At 43.0% G+C, this 27,500-nt stretch overlaps 1 protein-coding gene across 3 annotated transcripts in view; it reads left to right on the top strand.

The window, feature by feature from the left end:
- rock1 (Rho-associated, coiled-coil containing protein kinase 1) overlaps positions 1-18,805 on the top strand; it is a 52,025-nt gene extending 33,220 nt beyond the window's left edge. Inside the window, exons 25-33 of one of the 3 annotated variants that reach the window (XM_058394303.1) lie at positions 8,767-8,855; positions 8,936-9,127; positions 9,555-9,720; positions 12,935-13,005; positions 13,088-13,176; positions 13,331-13,409; positions 13,604-13,865; positions 13,951-14,158; positions 15,400-18,805. In XM_058394303.1, coding sequence (XP_058250286.1) covers positions 8,767-8,855; positions 8,936-9,127; positions 9,555-9,720; positions 12,935-13,005; positions 13,088-13,176; positions 13,331-13,409; positions 13,604-13,865; positions 13,951-14,158; positions 15,400-15,448 — 1,205 coding nt within the window. In that variant the 3' untranslated portion in view covers positions 15,449-18,805. Of the gene's footprint in view, positions 1-8,766; positions 8,856-8,935; positions 9,128-9,554; positions 9,721-12,934; positions 13,006-13,087; positions 13,177-13,330; positions 13,410-13,603; positions 13,866-13,950; positions 14,159-15,396 lie in introns of all 3 variants that reach the window. The other 2 variants (XM_058394305.1, XM_058394302.1) reach the window with 2 other exon arrangements.
- Positions 18,806-27,500: the final 8,695 nt, after the last annotated feature.

Genomic DNA, 27,500 nt, shown 5'->3' with positions numbered 1-27,500 from the left:
GTCTCTCACACATACACACACAGACATAGTCTCACACACACACACACAGTCTCACACACACACAGAGACATAGTCTCACACACATACACACACAGACATAGTCTCACACACATACACACGCAGACATAGTCTCACACACACACAGACATAGTCTCACACACATACACACACAGACATAGTCTCACACACACAGAGACATAGTCTCACACACACACACACAGACATAGTCTCACACACACACACACAGACATAGTCTCACACACACACACACAGACATAGTCTCACACACATACACACACAGACATAGTCTCACACACATACACACACAGACATAGTCTCACACACATACACACACAGACATAGTCTCACACACACACACACAGACATAGTCTCACACACACAGACATAGTCTCACACACATACACACACAGACATAGTCTCACACACATACACACACAGACATAGTCTCACACACATACACACACAGACATAGTCTCACACACACACACACACAGACATAGTCTCACACACACACAGACATAGTCTCACACACACAGACATAGTCTCACACACACACACACAGACATAGTCTCACACATACACACGCAGACATAGTCTCACACACACACACACACACAGACATAGTCTCACACACACACAGACATAGTCTCACACACATACACACACAGACATAGTCTCACACACACACACACAGACATAGTCTCACACACATACACACACACAGACATAGTCTCACACACACACACAGACATAGTCTCACACACACACACACAGACATAGTCTCACACACACAGACATAGTCTCACACACATACACACACAGACATAGTCTCACACACACACACACAGACATAGTCTCACACACACACACACACACAGACATAGTCTCACACACACAGACATAGTCTCACACACATACACACACAGACATAGTCTCACACACATACACACAGACATAGTCTCACACACATACACACACAGACATAGTCTCACACACACACACACAGACATAGTCTCACACACATACACACACAGACATAGTCTCACACACATACACACACAGACATAGTCTCACACACATACACACAGACATAGTCTCACACACACACACACAGACATAGTCTCACACACATACACACACAGACATAGTCTCACACACACACACACAGACATAGTCTCACACACACACACACAGACATAGTCTCACACACACATACACACAGACATAGTCTCACACACACACACACAGACATAGTCTCACACACATACACACACACAGACATAGTCTCACACACACATACACACAGACATAGTCTCACACACACACACACACACACAGACATAGTCTCACACACACATACACACACAGACATAGTCTCACACACACACACACAGACATAGTCTCACACACACACACACAGACATAGTCTCACACACACATACACACAGACATAGTCTCACACACACATACACACAGACATAGTCTCACACACACACACACACACAGACATAGTCTCACACACACACACACAGACATAGTCTCACACACACACACACACAGACATAGTCTCACACACACACACACAGACATAGTCTCACACACACACACACAGACATAGTCTCACACACATGCACACACACAGACATAGTCTCACACACACACACAGACATAGTCTCACACACACACACACAGACATAGTCTCACACACACACACACACAGACATAGTCTCACACACACACACACACAGACATAGTCTCACACACATACACACACAGACATAGTCTCACACACACATACACACAGACATAGTCTTACACACACACACACACAGACATAGTCTCACACACACACACAGACATAGTCTCACACACACACACACACAGACATAGTCTCACACACACACACAGACATAGTCTCACACACACACACACACAGACATAGTCTCACACACACACACACACAGACATAGTCTCACACACACACACACAGACATAGTCTCACACACACACACACACAGACATAGTCTCACACACACACACACACAGACATAGTCTCACACACACACACACAGACATAGTCTCACACACACACACACAGACATAGTCTCACACACACACACACACAGACATAGTCTCACACACACACACACACAGACATAGTCTCACACACACACACACACACAGACATAGTCTCACACACACACACACAGACATAGTCTCACACACACACACACACAGACATAGTCTCACACACACACACACAGACATAGTCTCACACACACACACACAGACATAGTCTCACACACACACACACAGACATAGTCTCACACACACACACACACACACACAGACATAGTCTCACACACATACACACACAGACATAGTCTCACACACACACACACACAGACATAGTCTCACACACACACACACAGACATAGTCTCACACACACACACACACACATAGTCTCACACACACACACACACACATAGTCTCACACACACACACACACACATAGTCTCACACACACACACACAGACATAGTCTCACACACACACACACACAGACATAGTCTCACACACATACACACACAGACATAGTCTCACACACACATACACACACAGACATAGTCTCACACACATACACACACAGACATAGTCTCACACACACACACACAGACATAGTCTCACACACACACACACAGACATAGTCTCACACACACATACACACACACACAGACATAGTCTCACACACACACACACAGACATAGTCTCACACACACACACACATAGTCTCACACACATACACACACAGACATAGTCTCACACACACACACACACAGACATAGTCTCACACACACACACACAGACATAGTCTCACACACACACACACACAGACATAGTCTCACACACACACACACACAGACATAGTCTCACACACACATACACACACAGACATAGTCTCACATACACACACAGACATAGTCTCACACACATACACACACAGTCTCACACACACACAGAGACATAGTCTCACACACACACACACACAGACATAGTCTCACACACACACACACACAGACATAGTCTCACACACACACACACACACACACACACACAGACATAGTCTCACACACACACACACACAGACATAGTCTCACACACACACACACACAGACATAGTCTCACACACACACACACACAGACATAGTCTCACACACACACACACACAGACATAGTCTCACACACACACACACAGACATAGTCTCACACACATACACACACAGACATAGTCTCACACACACACACACACACAGACATAGTCTCACACACACACACACACACAGACATAGTCTCACACACACACACACACAGACATAGTCTCACACACACACACACACACACAGACATAGTCTCACACACACAGACATAGTCTCACACACACACACAGACATAGTCTCACACACACACACACAGACATAGTCTCACACACATACACACAGACATAGTCTCACACACACAGACATAGTCTCACACACACAGACATAGTCTCACACACACACACACACAGACATAGTCTCACACACATACACACACAGACATAGTCTCACACATACACACACAGACATAGTCTCACACACATACACACACAGACATAGTCTCACACACATACACACACAGACATAGTCTCACACACATACACACACAGACATAGTCTCACACACACACACACACAGACATAGTCTCACACACACACACACACAGACATAGTCTCACACACACACACACACAGACATAGTCTCACACACACACACACACAGACATAGTCTCACACACATACACACACAGACATAGTCTCACACACACATACACACAGACATAGTCTCACACACACATACACACAGACATAGTCTCACACACATACACACACAGACATAGTCTCACACACATACACACACAGACATAGTCTCACACACACACACACACAGACATAGTCTCACACACACACACACACAGACATAGTCTCACACACATACACACACAGACATAGTCTCACACACATACACACACAGACATAGTCTCACACACATACACACACAGACATAGTCTCACACACATACACACACAGACATAGTCTCACACACACACACACAGACATAGTCTCACACACATACACACACAGACATAGTCTCACACACATACACACACAGTCTCACACACACACAGAGACATAGTCTCACACACACACACACACAGACATAGTCTCACACACACACACACACAGACATAGTCTCACACACACATACACACAGACATAGTCTCACACACACACACACACAGACATAGTCTCACACACACACACACACAGACATAGTCTCACACACACACACACACACACACACAGACATAGTCTCACACACACACACACACAGACATAGTCTCACACACACACACACACAGACATAGTCTCACACACACACACACACAGACATAGTCTCACACACACACACACAGACATAGTCTCACACACACACACACACACAGACATAGTCTCACACACATACACACACAGACATAGTCTCACACACACATACACACAGACATAGTCTCACACACACAGACATAGTCTCACACACACACACACACAGACATAGTCTCACACACACACACACACAGACATAGTCTCACACACACACACACACAGACATAGTCTCACACACACACACACACACAGACATAGTCTCACACACACACACACACACAGACATAGTCTCACACACACACACACACACAGACATAGTCTCACACACATACACACACAGACATAGTCTCACACACATACACACACAGACATAGTCTCACACACACACACACACAGACATAGTCTCACACACACACACACACAGACATAGTCTCACACACACACACACACAGACATAGTCTCACACACACACACACACAGACATAGTCTCACACACATACACACACAGACATAGTCTCACACACATACACACACAGACATAGTCTCACACACACACACACACAGACATAGTCTCACACACACACACACACAGACATAGTCTCACACACATACACACACAGACATAGTCTCACACACATACACACACAGACATAGTCTCACACACACACACACACAGACATAGTCTCACACACACACACACACAGACATAGTCTCACACACACACACACACAGACATAGTCTCACACACACACACACACAGTCTCACACACACACAGAGACATAGTCTCACACACATACACACACAGACATAGTCTCACACACATACACACACAGACATAGTCTCACACACACATACACACAGACATAGTCTCACACACACACAGACATAGTCTCACACACATACACACACAGACATAGTCTCACACACATACACACAGACATAGTCTCACACACACACACACATAGTCTCACACACATACACACACAGACATAGTCTCACACACACACACACACAGACATAGTCTCACACACACACACACACAGACATAGTCTCACACACACATACACACACAGACATAGTCTCACATACACACACAGACATAGTCTCACATACACACACAGACATAGTCTCACACACATACACACACAGTCTCACACACACACAGAGACATAGTCTCACACACACACACACACAGACATAGTCTCACACACATACACACACAGACATAGTCTCACACACACACACACACACACACACAGACATAGTCTCACACACAGACACGCAGACATAGTCTCACACATACACACGCAGACATAGTCTCACACACATAGACACGCATAGTCTCACACACACACACAGACATAGTCTCACACACATACACACGCAGACATAGTCTCACACACACACACGCAGACATAGTCTCACACACATACACACACAGACATAGTCTCACACACACACACACACACAGACATAGTCTCACACACACACACACACACAGACATAGTCTCACACACACACACACAGACATAGTCTCACACACACACACACACACAGACATAGTCTCACACACACACACACACACAGACATAGTCTCACACACACACACACACACAGACATAGTCTCACACACACACACACACACAGACATAGTCTCACACACATACACACACAGACATAGTCTCACACACACACACACACACAGACATAGTCTCACACACACACACACACACAGACATAGTCTCACACACACACACACAGACATAGTCTCACACACACACACACACACACAGACATAGTCTCACACACACAGACATAGTCTCACACACACACACACAGACATAGTCTCACACACATACACACACAGACATAGTCTCACACACACACACACACAGACATAGTCTCACACACACACACACACACAGACATAGTCTCACACACACACACACACACAGACATAGTCTCACACACACACACACACACAGACATAGTCTCACACATACACACACAGACATAGTCTCACACACACACACACACAGACATAGTCTCACACACACACACACACAGACATAGTCTCACACACACACACACACAGACATAGTCTCACACACACACACACACAGACATAGTCTCACACACATACACACACAGACATAGTCTCACACACACACACACACAGACATAGTCTCACACACACACACACACAGACATAGTCTCACACACACACACACACAGACATAGTCTCACACACATACACACACAGACATAGTCTCACACACACACACACACAGACATAGTCTCACACACACACACACACAGACATAGTCTCACACACACACACACACAGACATAGTCTCACACACACACACACACAGACATAGTCTCACACACACACACACACAGACATAGTCTCACACACATACACACACAGACATAGTCTCACACACACATACACACAGACATAGTCTCACACACACACAGACATAGTCTCACACACATACACACACAGACATAGTCTCACACACATACACACAGACATAGTCTCACACACACACACACATAGTCTCACACACATACACACACAGACATAGTCTCACACACACACACACACAGACATAGTCTCACACACACACACACACAGACATAGTCTCACACACACATACACACACAGACATAGTCTCACATACACACACAGACATAGTCTCACACACATACACACACAGTCTCACACACACACAGAGACATAGTCTCACACACACACACACACAGACATAGTCTCACACACATACACACACAGACATAGTCTCACACACACACACACACACACACACAGACATAGTCTCACACACAGACACGCAGACATAGTCTCACACACACACACAGACATAGTCTCACACACATACACACGCAGACATAGTCTCACACACACACACGCAGACATAGTCTCACACACACACACACAGACATAGTCTCACACACACACACAGACATAGTCTCACACACACACACACAGACATAGTCTCACACGCAGACATAGTCTCACACACATAGACACGCAGACATAGTCTCACACACACACACACACACAGACATAGTCTCACACACACACACAGACATAGTCTCACACACATACACACGCAGACATAGTCTCACACACAGACATAGTCTCACACACACACACATACACACACAGACATAGTCTCACACACATACACACACAGACATAGTCTCACACACACATACACACACAGACATAGTCTCACACACACACACACAGACATAGTCTCACACACACACACACAGACATGGTCTCACACACACACAGACATGGTCTCACACACACAGATATGGTCTCACACACACACACACACACAGACATGGTCTCACACACACACAGACATAGTCTCACACACACAGACATGGTCTCACACACACACACACACACACACAGACATAGTCTCACACACACAGACATGGTCTCACACACACACACACACAGACATAGTCTCACACACACACAGACATGGTCTCACACACACACACACAGACATGGTCTCACACACACATACATACACAGACATAGTCTCACACACACAGACATGGTCTCACACACACACACACACACACAGACATAGTCTCACACACACACAGACATGGTCTCACACACACACACACACAGACATGGTCTCACACACACATACATACACAGACATAGTCTCACACACACACATATACACACAGACATGGTCTCACACACACAGACATGGTCTCACACACACACACACACAGACATAGTCTCACACACACAGACATGGTCTCACACACACACACACACAGACATGGTCTCACACACACATACATACACAGACATAGTCTCACACGCACAGACATGGTCTCACACACACACACATACACACACAGACATGGTCTCACACACACACATATACACACAGACATGGTCTCACACACACAGACATGGTCTCACACACACACACACACACACACACAGACATAGTCTCGCACACACGCACAGACATGGTCTCACACACACACATACACACACAGACATGGTCTCACACACACAGACATGGTCGCACACACACAAGCGCACACACAGATGCGTACAAACATGCATATGTGCACAGACACACACAAGCACACACACACATAGACATCCAGACTTTACCCCTAATAAAAACACAAGCCGTCATCCTGTATCAGTAACTGACTGTGTGTGTGTGTGTGTGTGTGTGTGTGTGTGTAGCGTTTGAAGCTCAGAGAGAAGAAATTTCAAATGCCATTAAGGCCAACTACGAGAAGATCCTCAACCAGGAACGAACACTTAAGACACAGGTGAGTGTGTGACGGTGGACACACACACACACACACACACACAGAGTTGTGAGTAGTGAAGGAACACTGTATCTCCATAGGCGGTGAATAAACTGGCTGAGATCATGAACCGTAAGGACATGAAGCTGGACCAGAAGAAGCGCGGCAGCACCACAGACCTGCGCAAGAAGGAGAAGGAGAACCGAAAACTGCAGCTGGAGCTCAACCAGGAGAAGGAGAAGTTCAACCACATGGCCATCAAATACCAGAAGGAGCTCAGTGAAATGCAGGCGGTGGGTGTTAGCATGAAGCTAAAGCTAACTTCATCCAAAACATACAGAATGAAGAGCAGAGGTGTGAATTATACTAATACAGAGCTATCCGGCTAGCTAATTCTGTACATACGTAGCTGATAAAACAACATGAAGGTGTGATTGAAGTGACCGATCAGGTCTTGACTAGCCGCTAGCTGTTATGGGTGAAAGTGTTTCAGTCCATTGGTTTGGAAAGACCTCTAGAATAGATCTAAATAAGTAAAAAATACAAAGGTCAGTTTTACTGCAAGGTCCATCATGGAGCTTTACTGCCCCCTAGTGGCATGCCCTGCTCACAACATCAGCTGAAACAAACAGCTGTAGTGTCACTCAACAGCACATGCTGCATTGTTGTCATTTTGTTGATGTTAAGTGTGTGTGTGTGTGTGTGTGTGTGTGTGTGTAGCAACTGGCAGAGGAAAGCACGTACCGTAACGAGCTGCAGATGCAGCTGGACAGTAAAGAAAGCGACATTGAGCAGCTGAGAGAGAAACTGAATGACCTGCAGCTGCGCATGGAGAACACCAGCGTGACCAGTCTGCAGACGGACGAGGTGGACAGCAACACTGCAGGTACACACACACACACACACACACACACCCCTGGAGCAGGTAAGCCATTCATCTTCTGCCATGCCATCTGTTTATATTAAATTTTGCTTTCATGGTTTTTCACGTCCTTGTTTCTTTTCTATCAAATATAGATAAGCTTCTTTCTTCTTTTGTTTAAAAAAAAAGGAAAAGCAGTAAAGCGTCTATTTTAAGGAAGAAGATTGTCTTGTTAAAAGTGTGTATGGGTTTAAAGTCATCTCATGTTTTCTCCCCCTCTGTGTGTCCAGTCTGTTCTCTCCTCTTCTTTATATCCTCTGTTGTTTTTCCTCTGTGAGTAACCTGCAGTTTACATCTGCATCATCCTCTGGGATTTTATTTTTATTTATATTTACACTATATTGCCAAAAGTATTGGGACACCCCTCCAGATCATTCAGGGGTTGGGCTCCGCCCCTTAGTTCCAGTGAAAGGAACTCTTAATGCTTCAGCTTCATACCAAGACATTTTGTGTGGAGGAACTTGACTGGCCTGCACAGAGTCCTGACCTCAACCCCATAGAACACCTTTGGGATGAATTAGAGCGGAGACTGTGAGCCAGGTCAAAGGTTTTGGGACGTCTGCCTTTACATGCACATGAATGTAATATGGAGTTGTCCCGCCCTTTACAGCTTCATCTCTTATTTCCACAAGGTTTAGGAGTGTGTTTATGGGAATTTTTGACCGTTCCTCTAGAAGCCCATTTGTGAGGTCAGGCACTGATGTTGGACGAGAAGGTCTGGCTCACAGTCTCTGCTCTAATTCATCACAAAGGTGTTCTATGGGGTTGAGGTCAGGACTCCACACCACACAGTCAAGTTCCTCCACACCAAACTCACTCATCCATGTCTTTATGGACCTTGCTTTGGTCACTGGTGTGCAGTCATGTTGGAACAGGAAGGGGTCATCCCCAAACTGTTCCCACAAAGAGCATGAAATTGTCCAAAATGTCTTGGTATGAAGCTGAAGCATTAAGAGTTCCTTTCACTGGAACTAAGGGGCGGAGCCCAACCCCTGCTAACAACACCTGAATTCAATGATGTGGAGGGGTGTCCCAATACTTTTGGCACTATAGTGTATAATTTCTTATCTGAAATTATTTGCTGTTTTATTTATTTATTTATTTTTGGCTTGTGTGAGAAAAGCATCTTGAAACGTAGCTGAATCCCTCGGAGAAGCTGATCTCTTGGCAGTGAAGTCCTGTTGTTCTTCTAAAGCACATTGTCTTGCAGCCTCTTAATACCGTTTTATCAAAGTTTTACTAACACGTGTATTTTAGTGCTCTTCCACTAGCAGAGTTACTATCATGGCATGTTCATGTAATAATCACAAGGAAAGAGGTGTGTTAGAGGTTAAAGAAGTTCTGAAATACCCATCAAGCCATTAAACCTAGTCAGACATTAAACTTATAAACAGCAGCATGAACTAATACAGCACTAGTGGAAAAGCAGCACTTTCTTCACCACAAACTTTTAGCACTTTGCATGTTTGATGTGTAATGCACCATAACATCCTCCCCACCGCTGTACAGTCCAGAACATAGCACTGAAATGTTTAGGAGAGAGAAAAGTTTTCTCTAGTGGAATTTTAGGCTTAATTGTGAGTGACCGTTATTATATTGGGTCTCATTAGTTATGGCATTTGGTGTGTAGTGCTTGGTGCTTGGGATTAAACGACAGACAGACAGACAGACAGACAGACAGACAGATAGATAGATAGATAGATAGATACTTTATTCATCCCAGATACTTTATTCATCCCAAAGGGAAATTCACAGTTGTGATATATGTTCAAGCAAAATTGAATCTGGAATAGTCCAATAGGTTTGGACAGAATTCTCCTGGGGTGAGTTTGGGTTTGGACAGAATTCTACTGGGGGTAAGGTCAGACAGAAATCAAGTTTGGTCTAGTCATTATTGGACAGAATTTCAAGGGAGGATAGTCCTTTCTGGTCTAAATTCCACTGGAGTATAGTTGGGTTTGGACAGAATTGTACTGGGGTAAGGTTGGATTAAGATAGAATTCTTCTGGGGTGGGGCCAGGTTCGGACAGAATTCTACTGGAGTATAATTGAGGTTGGAAAGAATTCTCCTGAGGTAAGGTCAGGTTTGGACAGAATTCTCCTCGGCTAAGGTCAGGTTTGGACAGAATTCTCCTCGGCTAAGGTCAGGTTTGGACAGAATTCTTCTCGGCTAAGGTCAGGTTTGGACAGAATTCTTCTCGGCTAAGGTCAGGTTTGGACAGAATTCTCCTCGGCTAAGGTCAGGTTTGGACAGAATTCTCCTCGGCTAAGGTCAGGTTTGGACAGAATTACGCAGGAATATGGTTGGGTTGAATTCCACAGGGGCATGGTCAGAATCTGACAGAAATCCCCTAGATATTGTTGAGTTTAGACAGAATTCTACAAAGGTGTAATTTGGTTGGACAGAATTCCACTGGGCATAAATCCACTGGAGTGTAGTCTAAACTGGACAAAATGCATTTAGAGTGTAGTCATGTTTGAGAATATTGAATAGAATATTGGGTAGAATTTTGGGTTGTAAGTCATGTTTGGACACAGTTTTATTGATCTGTACTTGTGCTCGACAGGAAACACATTGGGGTGTATGTAGAATTTTGTTGGACTGTACTTCTGCAAGTCAGAGAGAATATTGTAGGGCTAGGGTCAGGGCCACATTTTGTCTGTTTCTTTTAGGACTGGACAGAACTTAGTTAGGTTGTTAAGCTGTAGATTCAAAACCCTGTACATTCACATTTATAATCTCAGGTCTGAATAAAGCTCTAATGTGTGTCCGCATGTAAGCCTTGTTTAACCTCTCATCATCTTAGTAACATCAGCTAACATAAATAAAGATCACTGACCATCAGAATCCAGTGACCCATTCTGACGTGTAATTCAGCATGTTTAGATGTTTTTAATCTTTTTGCCCCCTCATTACCTTAATCATGTTACTTAGCATTATGGCACTTGGTGAATTTAACCATATAACAGATTTGGAGTACTTGAATGATCAGACTTTTCTGACCTTTTTACAAGTGTCTCCGGTGGGCATGTGGCTGTTGGGAGTGATGATTCTGATTTGTTTTGTAATTTAAGACTTGATTTGTGACCTTGACAAATCTGCATGTTCGCTTAAGTAATTAAGGTCATGATAATATGTTGGAATTTACTTTTTTTCCCCCTTTAATTCTATCTACAGAATCGAGATTGGAAGGCTGGCTCTCAATCCCGAACAGAGCCAATATCAAACGATACGGATGGAGGAAACAGGTAAAGACTTAATATCCTGATGATGAAACTCAGGCCGCTTTAGTCGAAGCATTCTGTCTGACTGGATCTGCGTCTCTCTCAGTATGTTGTAGTGAGCAGTAAGAAGATTCTGTTCTATAATGATGAGCTGGATAAAGAGCAGTCCAATCCCTCCATGGTGCTTGACATTGAGTAAGTTTTCATTTTCCAAATAAACATGACCAATATTTTACAATTTTAATGAGATTTAAAAAATGCATGTATGTATTAAAGCTATTTAAAAAAAAATGTTTGTAGTTCATTTCCACTACAAGAAAAACGTTATATATTTGTTTTCTTTTTTTAGCAAACTCTTCCATGTGCGCCCGGTAACCCAAGGCGATGTTTACCGCGCCGAAGCAGATGAAATTCCCAGAATATTTCAGGTTACTATACTATATCATGACCATACTGCATATTTAAAATAAATCAGTCAAATTACATGTTTGGTTTGTTATTTTATTAACACTGTATATTCCGTGACACTTTGAAAGGTTCAAGAAAAATGCAAACATTATACATAGTACAACGTTAATGGCTTAGCCGTTTCATACAAAGACTATATGTTGTTTCTCTACAGATTCTGTACGCTAATGAGGGTGAATGCCGTAAGGAAGTGGACGTGGAGACCATTCCTCAAGGCGAGAAAGCTAACTGTCTGGCTCACAAAGGGCATGAATTTATCCCTACACTTTACCACTTCCCATCAAACTGCGAGGCCTGCTCCAAACCACTGTGGCACGTCTTCAAACCACCACCTGCACTCGAATGCCGCCGGTGCCATGTCAAATGCCACAAAGATCACCTCGACAGGAAGGAGGACGTCATCGCGCCATGCAAAGGTACATACATGACTTATGTCTAGGTTAACAGACTACACTCAGACGCTTAAAAGTGATCATGTGAAATTTCTTCTTCACCCCACAGTGAACTATGACGTGACGTCAGCACGTGACATGCTCCTGCTAGCGCTCACCCAGGATGAGCAGAAGAAATGGATTGGCCATCTTGGCAAAAAGATTCCCAAAACACCTCCATCTAGTTTCTCTCGAGCATCCCCTCGCACCATGAGCACTCGCTCAGTAGCTAATCAGTCATTCCGCAGAAACCCTAAAAACAGCTCCGGAAAGTCCAGGTAAAAAAAAGTTCCTTCAATTCTTTTCATAATAGAAGTTTAGTTTGGATTTAGCATGAAGCTAGCATATGAGTCATGATAGCAAGGGAGAGACTAGGGGTTACATAGGAGGGAAGAGGGATCCCAAGAATGTGGCTAGGGGTTAGAGCTCTCATGGTGGAACCTGAGTGGGTTCTAGCAGGTGGGCTAGGCACCTCATGAGAGCGAGGACCTAGGAGTCATGGAAGCGGGTTGAGGGGTCCCGGGATAGGACTGGGGGCCATGAAAGAGTGCAGAGGGGTCTCGGATTAGGATCCAAACGGGTTTATGGAAGATCATGGAAGGTAAAAGTGGGGATAACCGGAATTAGTTCTAGGATTCTTGTATACAGGATTAAAGACAACAATAATGTGATTTAGAACAGATTAGATTAATATAAGGTGGGTTCTAAGAGTACTGACAGCAGGATTAGGGGGATTGGGAGGAAGTGGGATTAGGGACAACAGATTGGTTCTAAGGGGACCTGTAGTGGGATTAGGAGTGGAAAGTTGGTTTTAGAGTTACCAGCAGTGATGTAAAAGGTTGTTGGTAGGGGTACTAATGGTTGGGTTGGGGTAAAGGTTGGATGTTAGTTTTTATTGTACCAGCAGGGGCATTTGGGACAAAAGCTTGGTTTGGGGGGCACTAGCAGTAGGATTGTGTGAGAGAGGTTCATTTGTAGGTAACAACAGGGTTGTACATGGTTGGTTTTTTAAGTACCATCTGTGGGATTGGTGTTAGAAGACTGGCTTTGGGATACCAGCAGGACATGGAATAAATGGTTGGTTACAGGGGTAGCAAAGATGGGATTAGCAGGTTGGCGTCAGCAGTAGGATTTAGAATCGCAGGAATAAGTGTTGATAGCTGTGAATCTGTAGGCTATATCGATAGGCACTAAAGGCGGTATTAGTCATAACATTTTGGTTCTGAGGGTGCTTATATTGGGATTAGGGCTGAGGTTAGGGTTCCAGGGGAAACGTTTGTGGAATGTGAGTGATTTCTTGGGATATTGAAAGTAGAAATACTAGGAAAAGACTATTAATCAAGGGTCACCAGGTAACTGGTCAGGTCTAAATTTGCTATTATATGGGCAACAGCATTTAAAGTAGGGTGAATGGTTTGGGTACCAGTTCAGGGAATGTGGGAGGAGTTAATAAAATTGTAAACAAGAAGCGGCAGCAGACCCAGGTGAAGATCTTGACTGGATGTTTGTGTTGTAGCAGGGCTCAATCCAACCTCCTCGCTGCAGACACATCGTCGAGTTCCTGCTGACATCTACACCACGAGGAGAGTTCAGCATAGTTTATCTTTCATCAGTTACCCTCTATACTTACCACTCCTTACTGCCCCACTCCTCTCTAGGTTCACATGGGTTTTAGTTCAGGGTTTTTTTTTTTTTTAAAGCCTTTTGCTTCATCAGCTACAAAATTGTCGGCTAAAAGTTTTTTAAGGCTGCAAACCAAAACCAGTCCAGAAGCAAAGGTATCTTTATTAACTGTGTTCATCGCCACCTAGTGGTGACAAAGAGCCCAGATTCACGAAAATCTACAGCATTTGAGCAACCGAGCTGCCTTAAAAACCTTTTAAGGAACTGTCGAGGAAAGGGCTTCCGTGTTGTGTCTCAGCGGGAACGTCTTAAAGGGTGTTGTGATAGAAATGTCTCAGATCCGTCAGAACAAATGGGGTCAGCTTGCGGTGTGTCGTCTTCACTTCTGGAAAGTTTATGGTAACTGAGCATGAAGGCATATTCTAACACCGGATGTGTGTTTGCTTGCTTATATTTATGTGAAACGATGATAATTAATAATCCTCAGTGTGCTACAATGTAATGAAGGCAAGTGATGATGATGATGATGATATTAAAATTTCAGAAGGTTTGGCCACTAGTTGAGGATGATGTCATCAGAACTCCCAGCTCTTTGGGTTGATAAAAATGAAAGACCCTCACCCTGTGTCCACACGCAGGCTTTTTTTAGTCGTATGCCGATTAGGCGATGACGTGGCAAAGCAGTACATTAAAACGATTGGTCTGATGAAGCATTTGAGCCAATCGTAAGAGACGTGTGGTCTGATGTTTCCTCAGTTCCTCTAAAAACTTTAGTTCCTGCCTGAAATTAGTCGCTGTTCACTATTTGACACACCGAAATGGAAGAAAAAATAAGTAGCATACGGTAGCTAGAAGGCTGTTTTGCTAACAAAGTTAAGCATGTGTTGTACAAACATTTTCCCCACAAGAGATAAACTACCTGCTAGTGTGGACGCAGGGTTAGGTGTCTTTAGGGTATCTTAGCCTAAAAAATATTGGCTTGAATGTTATAAAATGACAGATTATCATCACATGCCTGATTAAAGCTCCTGTAGCGCACACTGCAGTCGGAGAGAATATGACTCCCTATGTATATGTTAAAAAAAAACAACAACTATCTTCTCTGCTCTTTTTTTTTCTTCTTCCAGCTAACCACCTGAATCTTCTCTCTGAAACATTTGGGACTCCTCAATTTGAGACTTTTATACATCACAGGTTAATCAATACAAACCTTAAACAAAAGCATTTAAAGATAAATAACGGAATTAACCCTAAACGGCCGTTACACTGGGCAGAGAAGCTGATGGGAAAAGGCTCCTCCTGTTCTCCTTTCACACGGCTCGTGATGGGACCACGTGTTGCTCTGAAGGGAACTTTGATGGGATTCGTACTAAAAGGTTCTTCACTCTTGGGAAAATGTTGACTCTAAATTGGCGACTGCGACGTTCAAAACCTCGGCCTGACGGACTCTCGGCCTTAATGTTCCTGAAGGGCGATAAATTAACGTGGGGCAATAATCAAGACGGAGTACTGGGTACTGAGTATTAGTCTTTTTTCTTTTCTTTTTTTTTTTTTTTTTTTGAGGAGCATGCAAGATCATTACAATCTATGCATATCGTTGTTATAATAATTATCGTTATTGTTATTATTGAATCCTCCGAGCCACAGGAATACATCGGAAACGGCTGAAGGAGCTTAAATTTCAATGACTTTGTGTTTTGTTTTGTTTTTCTCGGTTGGTTTTTGTTCATTTGGGTACATTATTACTGAAATGCTTCACTGTAATGTTTTATATATATATTTTTTTTTTTGGTAATGTGTTGCCTTACTTTTGATTCCTAGATATGAATGGTTGAAAAAGGAAAAAAAAAAAAAAAAGAGAGAAACATTAAGTTAACAAATGTAAAACTGCACTGTTTGAATTGTAAGTTATTTGTAGAAGACTAAAACAGGTGTAGCGTTCAGCCCACCTAGTGCCTTACCGACTCTCGAGACCGATTTTTACTGCCATATCTGTTTTGTGTCGCTCTCCCCAATGCTAAATCCTAACTATTGTTCTTTTTAAGAAAAAAAAATATGATATGATGCATATCATCCACCTTCTGGTTTTATCAGGGCGCTCCTTGTTCGTTAGAATCTCCAGGTTTCGTGTTTCCTGATCGAGGCGGTGCTTTCAGACGCAGACAGGGCGGGGAATAGACTCGATCTTTATAAACATAGAGATTTTTTTTTTTTAAAACTTTCCTGGAACGTTCAGACAGCCATCGTCTTGGCGTGGACCAACCTGAAGATGGTTTGAACAGGATAACACACAGCTAACGATTAGCATGAATGTTCGAGCCTGTATATTCAGTCTACCTACTCAGCTAGTCTGCTTTAACGTTGACGATTTCAGAGCCTCCTTTCTAACAGCACTGTGCGTGTTAAATATCACAATATAAATAATATTGTATAACCCATGACCGGCACCTTCCTTCTTCACAGGTGTTCGCTAGAAACGAGGGTTCCTCCACTCTTCATTACAGAGGCTAAGATTGGAAATGATGGTCCTTACTTTAGAATGTAACCGGTCCTAGATTCTCAGACCTTGTTGCCATGTTGTACACAGATGAGTATTTTCCTGTGCTAACAACTAGCTCATAGAGAGTGAGTGACATCCCTGGGTTTGCAGAGGCGGAGCATCAGTTAAACTCGATCAGTTAATCCTACAAATATTGTGACATCACAATGCTTTAAAAAAAAAAAAAAAAAAAAATCCCATTCACTTCTTACGCTCAGTTAAGTACGTGGAATAAGACGCTAGATTTAATAACACCACATGTAAAGAATATGTTCGTTTGCTACACGTACATCGACATTACCCTGGTCGCTAGTCAAAGTTAAAGACTGAGCTAGCTAAAATTAGGTGATTGTATTAACACTGTGTCATTGGTGTAATTAAAAGCAGCATGTGATGAAGTCATTGGCTGATCAAATTTAACTCCGCACTTAGTAAAGCTCAGAACCGCGTTTATTCCAGGAAAATCCGAACAGTGTGAACTTGCGTACGGTTTCCATCGTCTTGCTCATACCTGTACAGTTGTAACCCCTCCCCCGCTTTTCCTGGACACAGTCTCACTTGTTTTCCCCCCTCGCCCATCAAGAAGCGAGACGGAGATCATGAATACCTCCTCGGTTACTCGCTCCAGTTTTTAGGTAATGTGTTCAGTTAAATGAAGCACTGGAACTACGGTGGCGATCTACTTGGATGAACTGCATGTTTGATTAGGTTTGGAGGCCCGCACTGATGGACGTGTGTCAATAAACGTTATCTTTATCACCTACACAGACATTGGACTTCCTGTGTTTTTGTCTCTGTGTGTGTGTGTGTGTGTGTGTGTGTGATGTGTATTCGTAGACTACACTTGGCCTCAGCCGCAGGAGTGTTCTGTTACCTGGTGAGATCTACACCCAGTCCATCAGCTCACTAACCTGAATTCTACTCACTAGAGCTGTTTAGAGAAATAACGTTTATATACAACGTGAAGGTTTAACAATAAGAACATTTATTGTTTCCTGTCTGATGTTCAACTTTATCTCTCTGTCTGTACCTGTCTTTCTTTTCAGGCATCTGTCTTACTCTCTTTCACTGTCTGTCTGTCTCTCTCTCTGTCTGTTTCACTTTCTGTCTGTCTGTGTGTCTCTTTGTCTCTCTCTCGGGCTCTGTTTGTCTCTCTCTGTCTGTTTCACTTTGTCTCGCTCTGTCTCTTTGTCTTTCTCTGTCTCTCTTTGTGTGTCTCTTTTTGTCTCTCTCTTTGTCTCTGTCTGTTTGTCTGACTTTGTCTTTGTTTGTCTGTCTCTCTCTCTGTCTTTCTCTTTCTTTGTCTCTCTGTCTGATTCACTTTGTCTCGCTCTGTCTGTCTCTTTTTGTCTCTCTGTCTGTCTCTCACTCTCTTTTTCTCTCTCTGTCTGTCTACCTGTTTTTCTGCTTCTCTCTCTCTCTCTCTCTCTCTCTCTCTCTCTGTCTCTCTCTCTCTCTGCCAATCAGACCAAAACCCTATCCTAATTGGTTAATCACAGAAACCTGAGCAACCGGACATGAGGCGGGGCTTAACACAGTTTATTTAAAGCAGTGATGTTCTGCTGTTTAATCCAGTTCATTTAATGATTTTATTGGATTCAGCGCTCGCATCAACACAAACACGAACAAACTCTCAGATAAGAACCAGCAGAAGATAGCAGAACATGACTGATCTGTTGTAGAACGAGCAAGACAAAAAACATCAACTTGCCACAGTCACATTTTTAACGTACCAAATTAGGTAGTGACATTAATTACACATAAACATAATCAGTTTAAAGTACGAGTTTATAGAAACAACAGGAGAATTGAATAATGTTGATTCACAGGCACTCATCAAGGGTTGGGATACATTAGGCAGGGAGAAAACGAGTCAGTTCTCGAAGTTGATGTGCTCCAGCAAGCAGGAAAAGTGGCTTTAGGTTTAAGGATCTGAGTGACTGACATAGGGCTGCACAATTAATCGATTTTCTAATCGCGATTACGATTATCGCTCAAAGCTCAAAAATCACTTCCATTATTCTGCGTGATTAAGGGGTGTTTATTGCATGTAACATTGTGAGAGGTGCGAATAAAGACTTTTAATTGGCCTAATAGTCTGTAGGCGTGTCCTTATCAATGCCCCGATTATCCACTTGCGCATGTCTATCTCGTCATGTTCATTTAAAGAAACATCAGATAGTTTGCAACGTGTTGCTGAGAAGAATCAAGAATTAGAACCGAAAAAACGTGACTTTTCACTGACATCTCTCTGAGCACGCACACGCAAAAATACCGCGAGAGTGTGCGCTGGAATATGCTCTAGAACCGGTCTCGTGATACTGTAATGTTCTACACCTATCTGTCTGCACAGCGCCGCTTTCACACCACGTGACTACAGTACCTTACAGCTCTTGACCTCGACAGCAATAAAAATAAAACCTGTCAGAAAACACAACAATCTTTTTATTCAGATAAAAGTCTAACTTTTAATTTTTAATGTTAACACAGGTGATAAAAGTCGGCTAACAAATGTATGTTGTGTCAAAAAGGAGGCCCACTGTCTCTGGTTCTGAAAACCCCTGACATATGTCAGGGTATGCCTGTATCCTTTAGAATATTATTCCATACCCAAGACATAAAAAAGCCTTAAATTAAATAAGACTAAAGATAGATCTAAATAAAATATAAACTGTTAAAGCCTTAAGATATGAACAGTCTGAACATCATGACTTTCTATTATTCTACTAATGCAGTATTTAAGTTAAAATACAGACATGGTTTAGGTGAACAATGGACCAGAACAGACTCCATCATTCAGCTGTTCTGTGTGATGATAAAGGAATTCTCAGCTCTATAAATACTAGTATGGTGATTGACCATCCAGTCTTCACTGTTGCCTGCAGACACTCATTATTGTACTGCTCTTCAGCCCTTCGGTGAACAGCCTGCCTCCTGCTACAGACAAATATTTCTAATTTTGACTCCAGAGTCCTGCTGCCATTTTCCTGTGTTCTAGTTCCTATGTTTTTGTGCATAGTTGAGTCACTTAGCCTCATTTCCAAGTCAAAGGTCTGGCTTTTTGGCAACAATTCTTCCATGAAGACCACTTCTGGCCAGACTTCTCAGAACAGTAGATGGGTGTACTGGTCCCACTGGTTTCCACCACTTCTTTGCTGATGGCACTGCTGGACATCTTCTGATGTCGAAGGGAGGTGTGTCTTTCATCTTTTCCACTGTGTCTACGCTCCAAAATATTATTACCTTGTTGTGTTTGTTAATATAAACAAACGCTAGTTAAAAAGGAAAGTAATTTCATGTATGGAAAAACTTTTATATGTACAAAATTAACTCATTTTACAGGGAGCTTATGCAGGAGTTTCCAGTGGGGTATTTTTGTTGCTCTTCCTATGGGAAAGCTGTGCATAGAGTGACATGACATGCTGAAAGCTGTGTGCCATATATGATGACATTGCTCTGTCTCTACAGGAATAAAACACCCAGATCTCAAAGAGAAAATTTCAAGCAAGGCCCCCAACCAGCCAAAACCCCCTTCCCCTTTTCAGCCTCCCATTTGACAAGCTTTAGTCTTCTTGTCTTCTGCCTCTTCTGAACTCATTCTCCTTGACATTCAATAGCTGCCCTGCACCAGTCAAGGGAGGAAATCTCCTGGATCTGGTCTTCATTTGTCCTAATCAAGCTATAGACATGACTGCTACCCCACTTCACAACTCTGGTCATTGTCTGGTATCCTTCACCCTCACTTCCCCTGTCCTGCCTAAAACCAACTTCTAACATCTCTCTCTTACTTGTCGAAACCTCCATTCTATCTCCCCTTCCTCTGTAGCTTCCTGCACTCTCTTTCATCTCTTCCTGACCCTGACCTTTTTCCTCCCTACCCTTGGCCATCTTTTTGTTCTGCTCCTTTGCTGTCTGATGTACTGCACAGCAATTGGAGAATTAAGGTCAGCAGAGTGAAAGCTGAAGAAATCACAGCTTGACACAGATCTCGCCTCTTACTGTGTGCTCCTGTCCAGATTTTCCTAAGACGCTATTTCTGCTAAGACTGACCCTTCTACAAGGAAATGCTTGAAGCTCCTGCTAAGGATCCGTGTAAGCCCCACATCTTCTCTTCACTACTCAGCCCCCTGGCTTCCAGGAGCTGCATGCATCAGATTCAAAACATTGATTCTCACCTAAAAAAAACAAGGAATGGACCAGCTCCCTCTAACCTCAAAACTCTTATTACTCCTCACACTGCACCTCGCTCCCCCAGATCTTCTAGCACTGCTCGACTGGCCCCACCATCTCTCAGGGTAAGAGGGATGTGTACTTCTAGACCCTGTTCTTTTCTGGCACCGAGGTGGTGGAATAAACTTCCTATAAATGTCAAATAACAGGTAAAGACCTATCTTTTTACTGTCTTACTGTTTGGGGTGCATTTCCTCTCAAAAGAATTTTAGACTCATGCTATCCTTAGTCTGTGTCCTAGTTAACCAGTTTTGATGTAGTCATTGATAGAAACTTCAAAGCATTTACATCGCTCTGGAAAAGGATGTTTGCCAACTGCAGTAAAATATAAATGTAAATAATGTAATTATATTGGAATTACTAAGTGATGGCTACTTATTATTTTATTTAAACAGGGATGTCAGTAGCAGGGCTCTAAACACTAAATGACATGTTTTTGTAGAATTAAAAAAGACAGGATTAATAAACCTTATCTAGTCACTTTGGCACACTAGCTACTGTTAAGAACCAGAAATAATTATTAATATCGTACTCACGCCAGATGTTGTGGAGGCCTGAAGGCAGACAAGAACCAGCAGGAGATAGAAGGAGAACATGACTGACCTTGTTGTAGAACAAGCAACAGAAAAAAAACATCAAGTCAGAATTTCACATGTACCGAATTACACAATGACACTAATGACATAATGTTTCTAAAGATTATATAAACCTATCAGTAACATACTCTGACCAGCTGCAACTGTAACACCACTGACAGGTGAAGTGAGTAACACTGGTCATCTCTTTACAGCAGCATCTCTCAGGAGGTGGGATATTAGGCAACAAGTGAACAGTCAGTTCTCAAAGTTCATGTGCTGGAAAAATGGGCAAGTTTCAGGATCCCACAGAAGAGCTACTGGCTCTGACAGAAAAAATTCAGATCACATGGAGCATCACAGCTTATGGATGGAGTATGGAGTTGTGTAGAGTGGTCAGAGTGACCATGCTGACTCCTGGACACAGCCCAAAGCTCTGTGAGCATCAGAACTGGACCATGGAGCAATGGAAGGAGGTCTGATCTGATGAATCACGTTTTCTTTTACATCATGTGGATGGCCGAGTGTGTGTGTGTAGCTTACCTGTACTGTGGATGCACTATGGGAGGAAGGTGAGACGACAGGGGCAGTGTGATGCTCTGGACAATGTTCTGATAGGAAACTTTGGGGCCTGGAGTTCATGTGGATGTTACTTTGACATGTACTACCTACCTAAACATTGCTGCAGATCAAGTTCACCCCTACATGGTAACAGTGTCCCCTAATGTCAGTGTCCTCGTTCAGCAGGATGATTTTCACACTGGACTTTCACACAGTTTTTGAAGGAACTTTGGCAGGTAGGTTGTTCCAAACATCTTGGAGAACTAACCACACATCTTCTGTGGATGTAGGCTGCCTCAAATCCTTCTGTCCCTTCATGTTATCCCAGACAGACTGGAGGATGTTGAGATCAGGGCTCTGTAGAGGTCAAAGCATTTCCAAACCAAACCACTTCCAGGACTCCTTGTTCTTCTCTACACCGAAGATAGTTCTTAATGTCATTGTATGTTTGGGGCTGTTCTCCTGCTGCAGAACAGATTTGGGGCCAATCAGATGGTCCCAATGGTTTCCACAACTTCTTTGCTGGTGGCACTGCTGGACATCTTCCGATGGTGAAGTGAAGTGAACATGATGTGTCCTTTGGTCACTGCATCTACGCTACATAACATCACCTGATTCTTTGTGCTTCTTCACAATAGCTTGAAGAGCACATCCTGAAACCCCAGTCTGCTTTGAGATCTGTTTCTGGGAGAGATCTTGCTAATGCAGTAGAACTACCTTGTGTCTTGTCGCTATGGTCAGTCTGGTCATGGTGTATGACCTGTGACATAAAACTGTCTTCCTCATCCTCACCTTAGAGTTTGTTTGTTCCTCATCCAGGTTTAAGCTTCACTTAATGACTGGCTTTCAATCTACATATGACATTTATGGTCATTAGCACCTGTTGGTATAACTGGTTAATCAGGCACCTGACTCTGATCCTACAAAATCCCTGAATTTGTGCAAGTGGACCAAGTGTAAGAATTGATGCTATTTCTCATTTTACCTTTGGACCTGCTACAAATGTGTACTGGCAAGTAAATCTTTGGATCTTGAATTAATAAACAGAGACACTCAGGATGACATCTGAACAGATATTACTCAGTGGTCTGCTTTTTAACCAGACAGTAGCATTGAGGTGTTTAAAACCCCAACAACACTGAATACTGCACCTGACTAATCGTGACTCTCGATCACACAACCCTCACCTGCACATTTTAAAGTATTTCCTGCTCTGTGTTTCCTCCACAGTTCTTTACAACCACTTTGGCTTTAATTTCAGAACCTCGGTGTCATTTTTCAAAACTCAAAACGTTGTCATTTCTAACAGACTGTTTAACGTTCAAAATGCTGCCCTGTGAATTCATATCTTTAAAGAAAAACCTTCAAATAACTAATTTATCATGAAATTCCACAGGAACATCCATTCAGTTCACACACACGATACTGATGGTTTCACTGTGTAGTTGTTCGTACAGTCATGAAATATTTGGTGTAAAATATGTTACAGATGTTTCATTATGTTACTACACATAAATCCATCATTGTAAAGGGACTATTAGAGAGAATACGACAGAACAAAATCTACTGAACAAAATCTAACATTTATTCATGAAATACAATCAGATAACAGATTTCTTCAAAGCAAAAATAATTAGCTATAAAAAAGAAACAACTAGAGTAGAGTAAAGTGTCAGTGCAGTGTTCCTCACTGGGAACACAGTCAATTCTATTTTTGAAGACTTGCATTTTTAAGATCCAAGAATAACAAAAAATTGAATATCATCACTCTGGAGTGGACAATGAAACAACAATAGAATTATTCTTTCTCTCTCTTCCCACAGATTGCCTCACGTTTAGATGTAACCTGGTTCCCTGAGATAGGAACGAGAGGCTGCCTTATGAGGTTGAGAATGGGAATGCTTCTGCGTGAGCACGTGGAAACACGCAAATTTTATTGGCCAATGTGGGGTCAGGTGATGTCAGCGACATAAAGGGGCATCTACATCAAGGGATCCCCAGATTGTAATTTTCTAAAGGGAAACACCAAGGCATGACTAAGTATGGCTGCATGATGCACTGTCTCATTGACTTCTAAGGGAACTGGGTTACATACCTAACCTGAGACGTTCGCACCCACAAGGTGCGAAGTAAGAATACATGCATAACCTGTGTGAGAAAGCGATACTCCTTAAGAGCCTGGGGTGTCCTGAAGGACTCGAACCTGGGGTTAAGCCCATATCCAGCCTATAGAACCTTATGAGTGTATGAGAAGAGGACCAGCCTACCACAGCATAAATATCTTGCAAAGGTATCATCATCATAATCATTGATAAACATCCTCCATCCTACTTCACCCCATTTTTAAATGCTGTACCCTTTATTGAGATAATCAGGGATGTGATTTCAAGTTAAAATTTTTATTTGTCACATACACAATCGTACACAGTATGATATGCAGTGAAATGCTTACACAGCTGTTTGTGACCTTGAAAAGGAAATAAGTAGGTGAAATGTCGAAGGAAGGAATAAAATATAAAATGTAAAATCTACAGTTTTGTTACAGTAAATAAAATAAAATATAATTAAAATAAGGTATAAAGTAGAAATCTGTAGAAATATATATATATAAATGTAAGTAGAACTGTATAAATAAACTGTATGAAGTATGTGAAATGTGCAGTGTGCAGACAGCAGCAGTACGGGGTGGTCATGGAGTGAAAAGAAATGATGAGCAGCAGTTTTATTAAGTGCAGTAGTGCACACTAGTCCTCTTTATACACTATATTGCCAAAAGTATTCGCTCACCCATCCAAATAATCAGAATCAGGTGTTCCAATCACTTCCATGGCCACAGGTGTATAAAATCAAGCACCTAGGCATGCAGACTGTTTTTACAAACATTTGTGAAAGAATGGGTCGCTCTCAGGAGCTCAGTGAATTCCAGTGTGGAACTGTGATAGGATGCCACCTGTGCAACAAATCCAGTCGTGAAATTTCCTCGCTCCTAAATATTCCACAGTCAACTGTCAGCTGTATTATAAGAACGTGGAAGTGTTTGAGAACGACAGCAACTCAGCCACGAAGTGGTAGGCCACGTAAACTGACGGAGCGGGGTCAGCGGATGCTGAGGCGCATAGTGTGAAGAGGTCGCCAACTTTCTGCAGAGTCCATCGCTACAGACCTCCAAACTTCATGTGGCCTTCAGATTAGCTCAAGAACAGTGCGCAGAGAGCTTCATGGAATGGGTTTCCATGGCCGAGCAGCTGCATCCAAGCCATACATCACCAAGTGCAATGCAAAGCGTCGGATGCAGTGGTGTAAAGCACGCCGCCACTGGACTCTAGAGCAGTGGAGACGCGTTCTCTGGAGGGACGAATCGCGCTTCTCCATCTGGCAATCTGATGGACGAGTCTGGGTTTGGCGGTTGCCAGGAGAACGGTACTTGTCTGACTGCATTGTGCCAAGTGTAAAGTTTGGTGGAGGGGGGATTATGGTGTGGGGTTGTTTTTCAGGAGCTGGGCTTGGCCCCTTAGTTCCAGTGAAAGGAACTCTGAATGCTTCAGCATACCAAGACATTTTGGACAATTCCATGCTCCCAACTTTGTGGGAACAGTTTGGAGCTGGCCCCTTCCTCTTCCAACATGACTGTGCACCAGTGCACAAAGCAAGGTCCATAAAGACATGGATGACAGAGTCTGGTGTGGATGAACTTGACTGGCCTGCACAAAGTCCTGACCTCAACCCGATAGAACACCTTTGGGATGAATTAGAGCGGAGACTGAGAGCCAGGCCTTCTCGTCCAACATCAGTGTGTGACCTCACAAATGCGCTTCTGGAAGAATGGTCAAAAATTCCCATAAACACACTCCTAAACCTTGTGGACAGCCTTCCCAGAAGAGTTGAAGCTGTTATAGCTGCAAAGGGTGGACCGACGTCATATTGAACCCTATGGATTAGGAATGGGATGTCACTTAAGTTCATATGCGAGTCAAGGCAGGTGAGCGAATACTTTTGGCAATATAGTGTATGTGAACAGGAGCATAAATGTGCAACATTTATGTTTTATGTACTTCAGTCCTGCAATGTGCAAATGTTCAGAGTGCTTGGTTT

Source organism: Hemibagrus wyckioides, linkage group LG07 (genome assembly GCF_019097595.1).
Source record: "Hemibagrus wyckioides isolate EC202008001 linkage group LG07, SWU_Hwy_1.0, whole genome shotgun sequence".
In the NCBI taxonomy this organism is placed as follows: domain Eukaryota; kingdom Metazoa; phylum Chordata; class Actinopteri; order Siluriformes; family Bagridae; genus Hemibagrus; species Hemibagrus wyckioides.
This window is presented reverse-complemented; position numbering and strand designations above follow the sequence as displayed.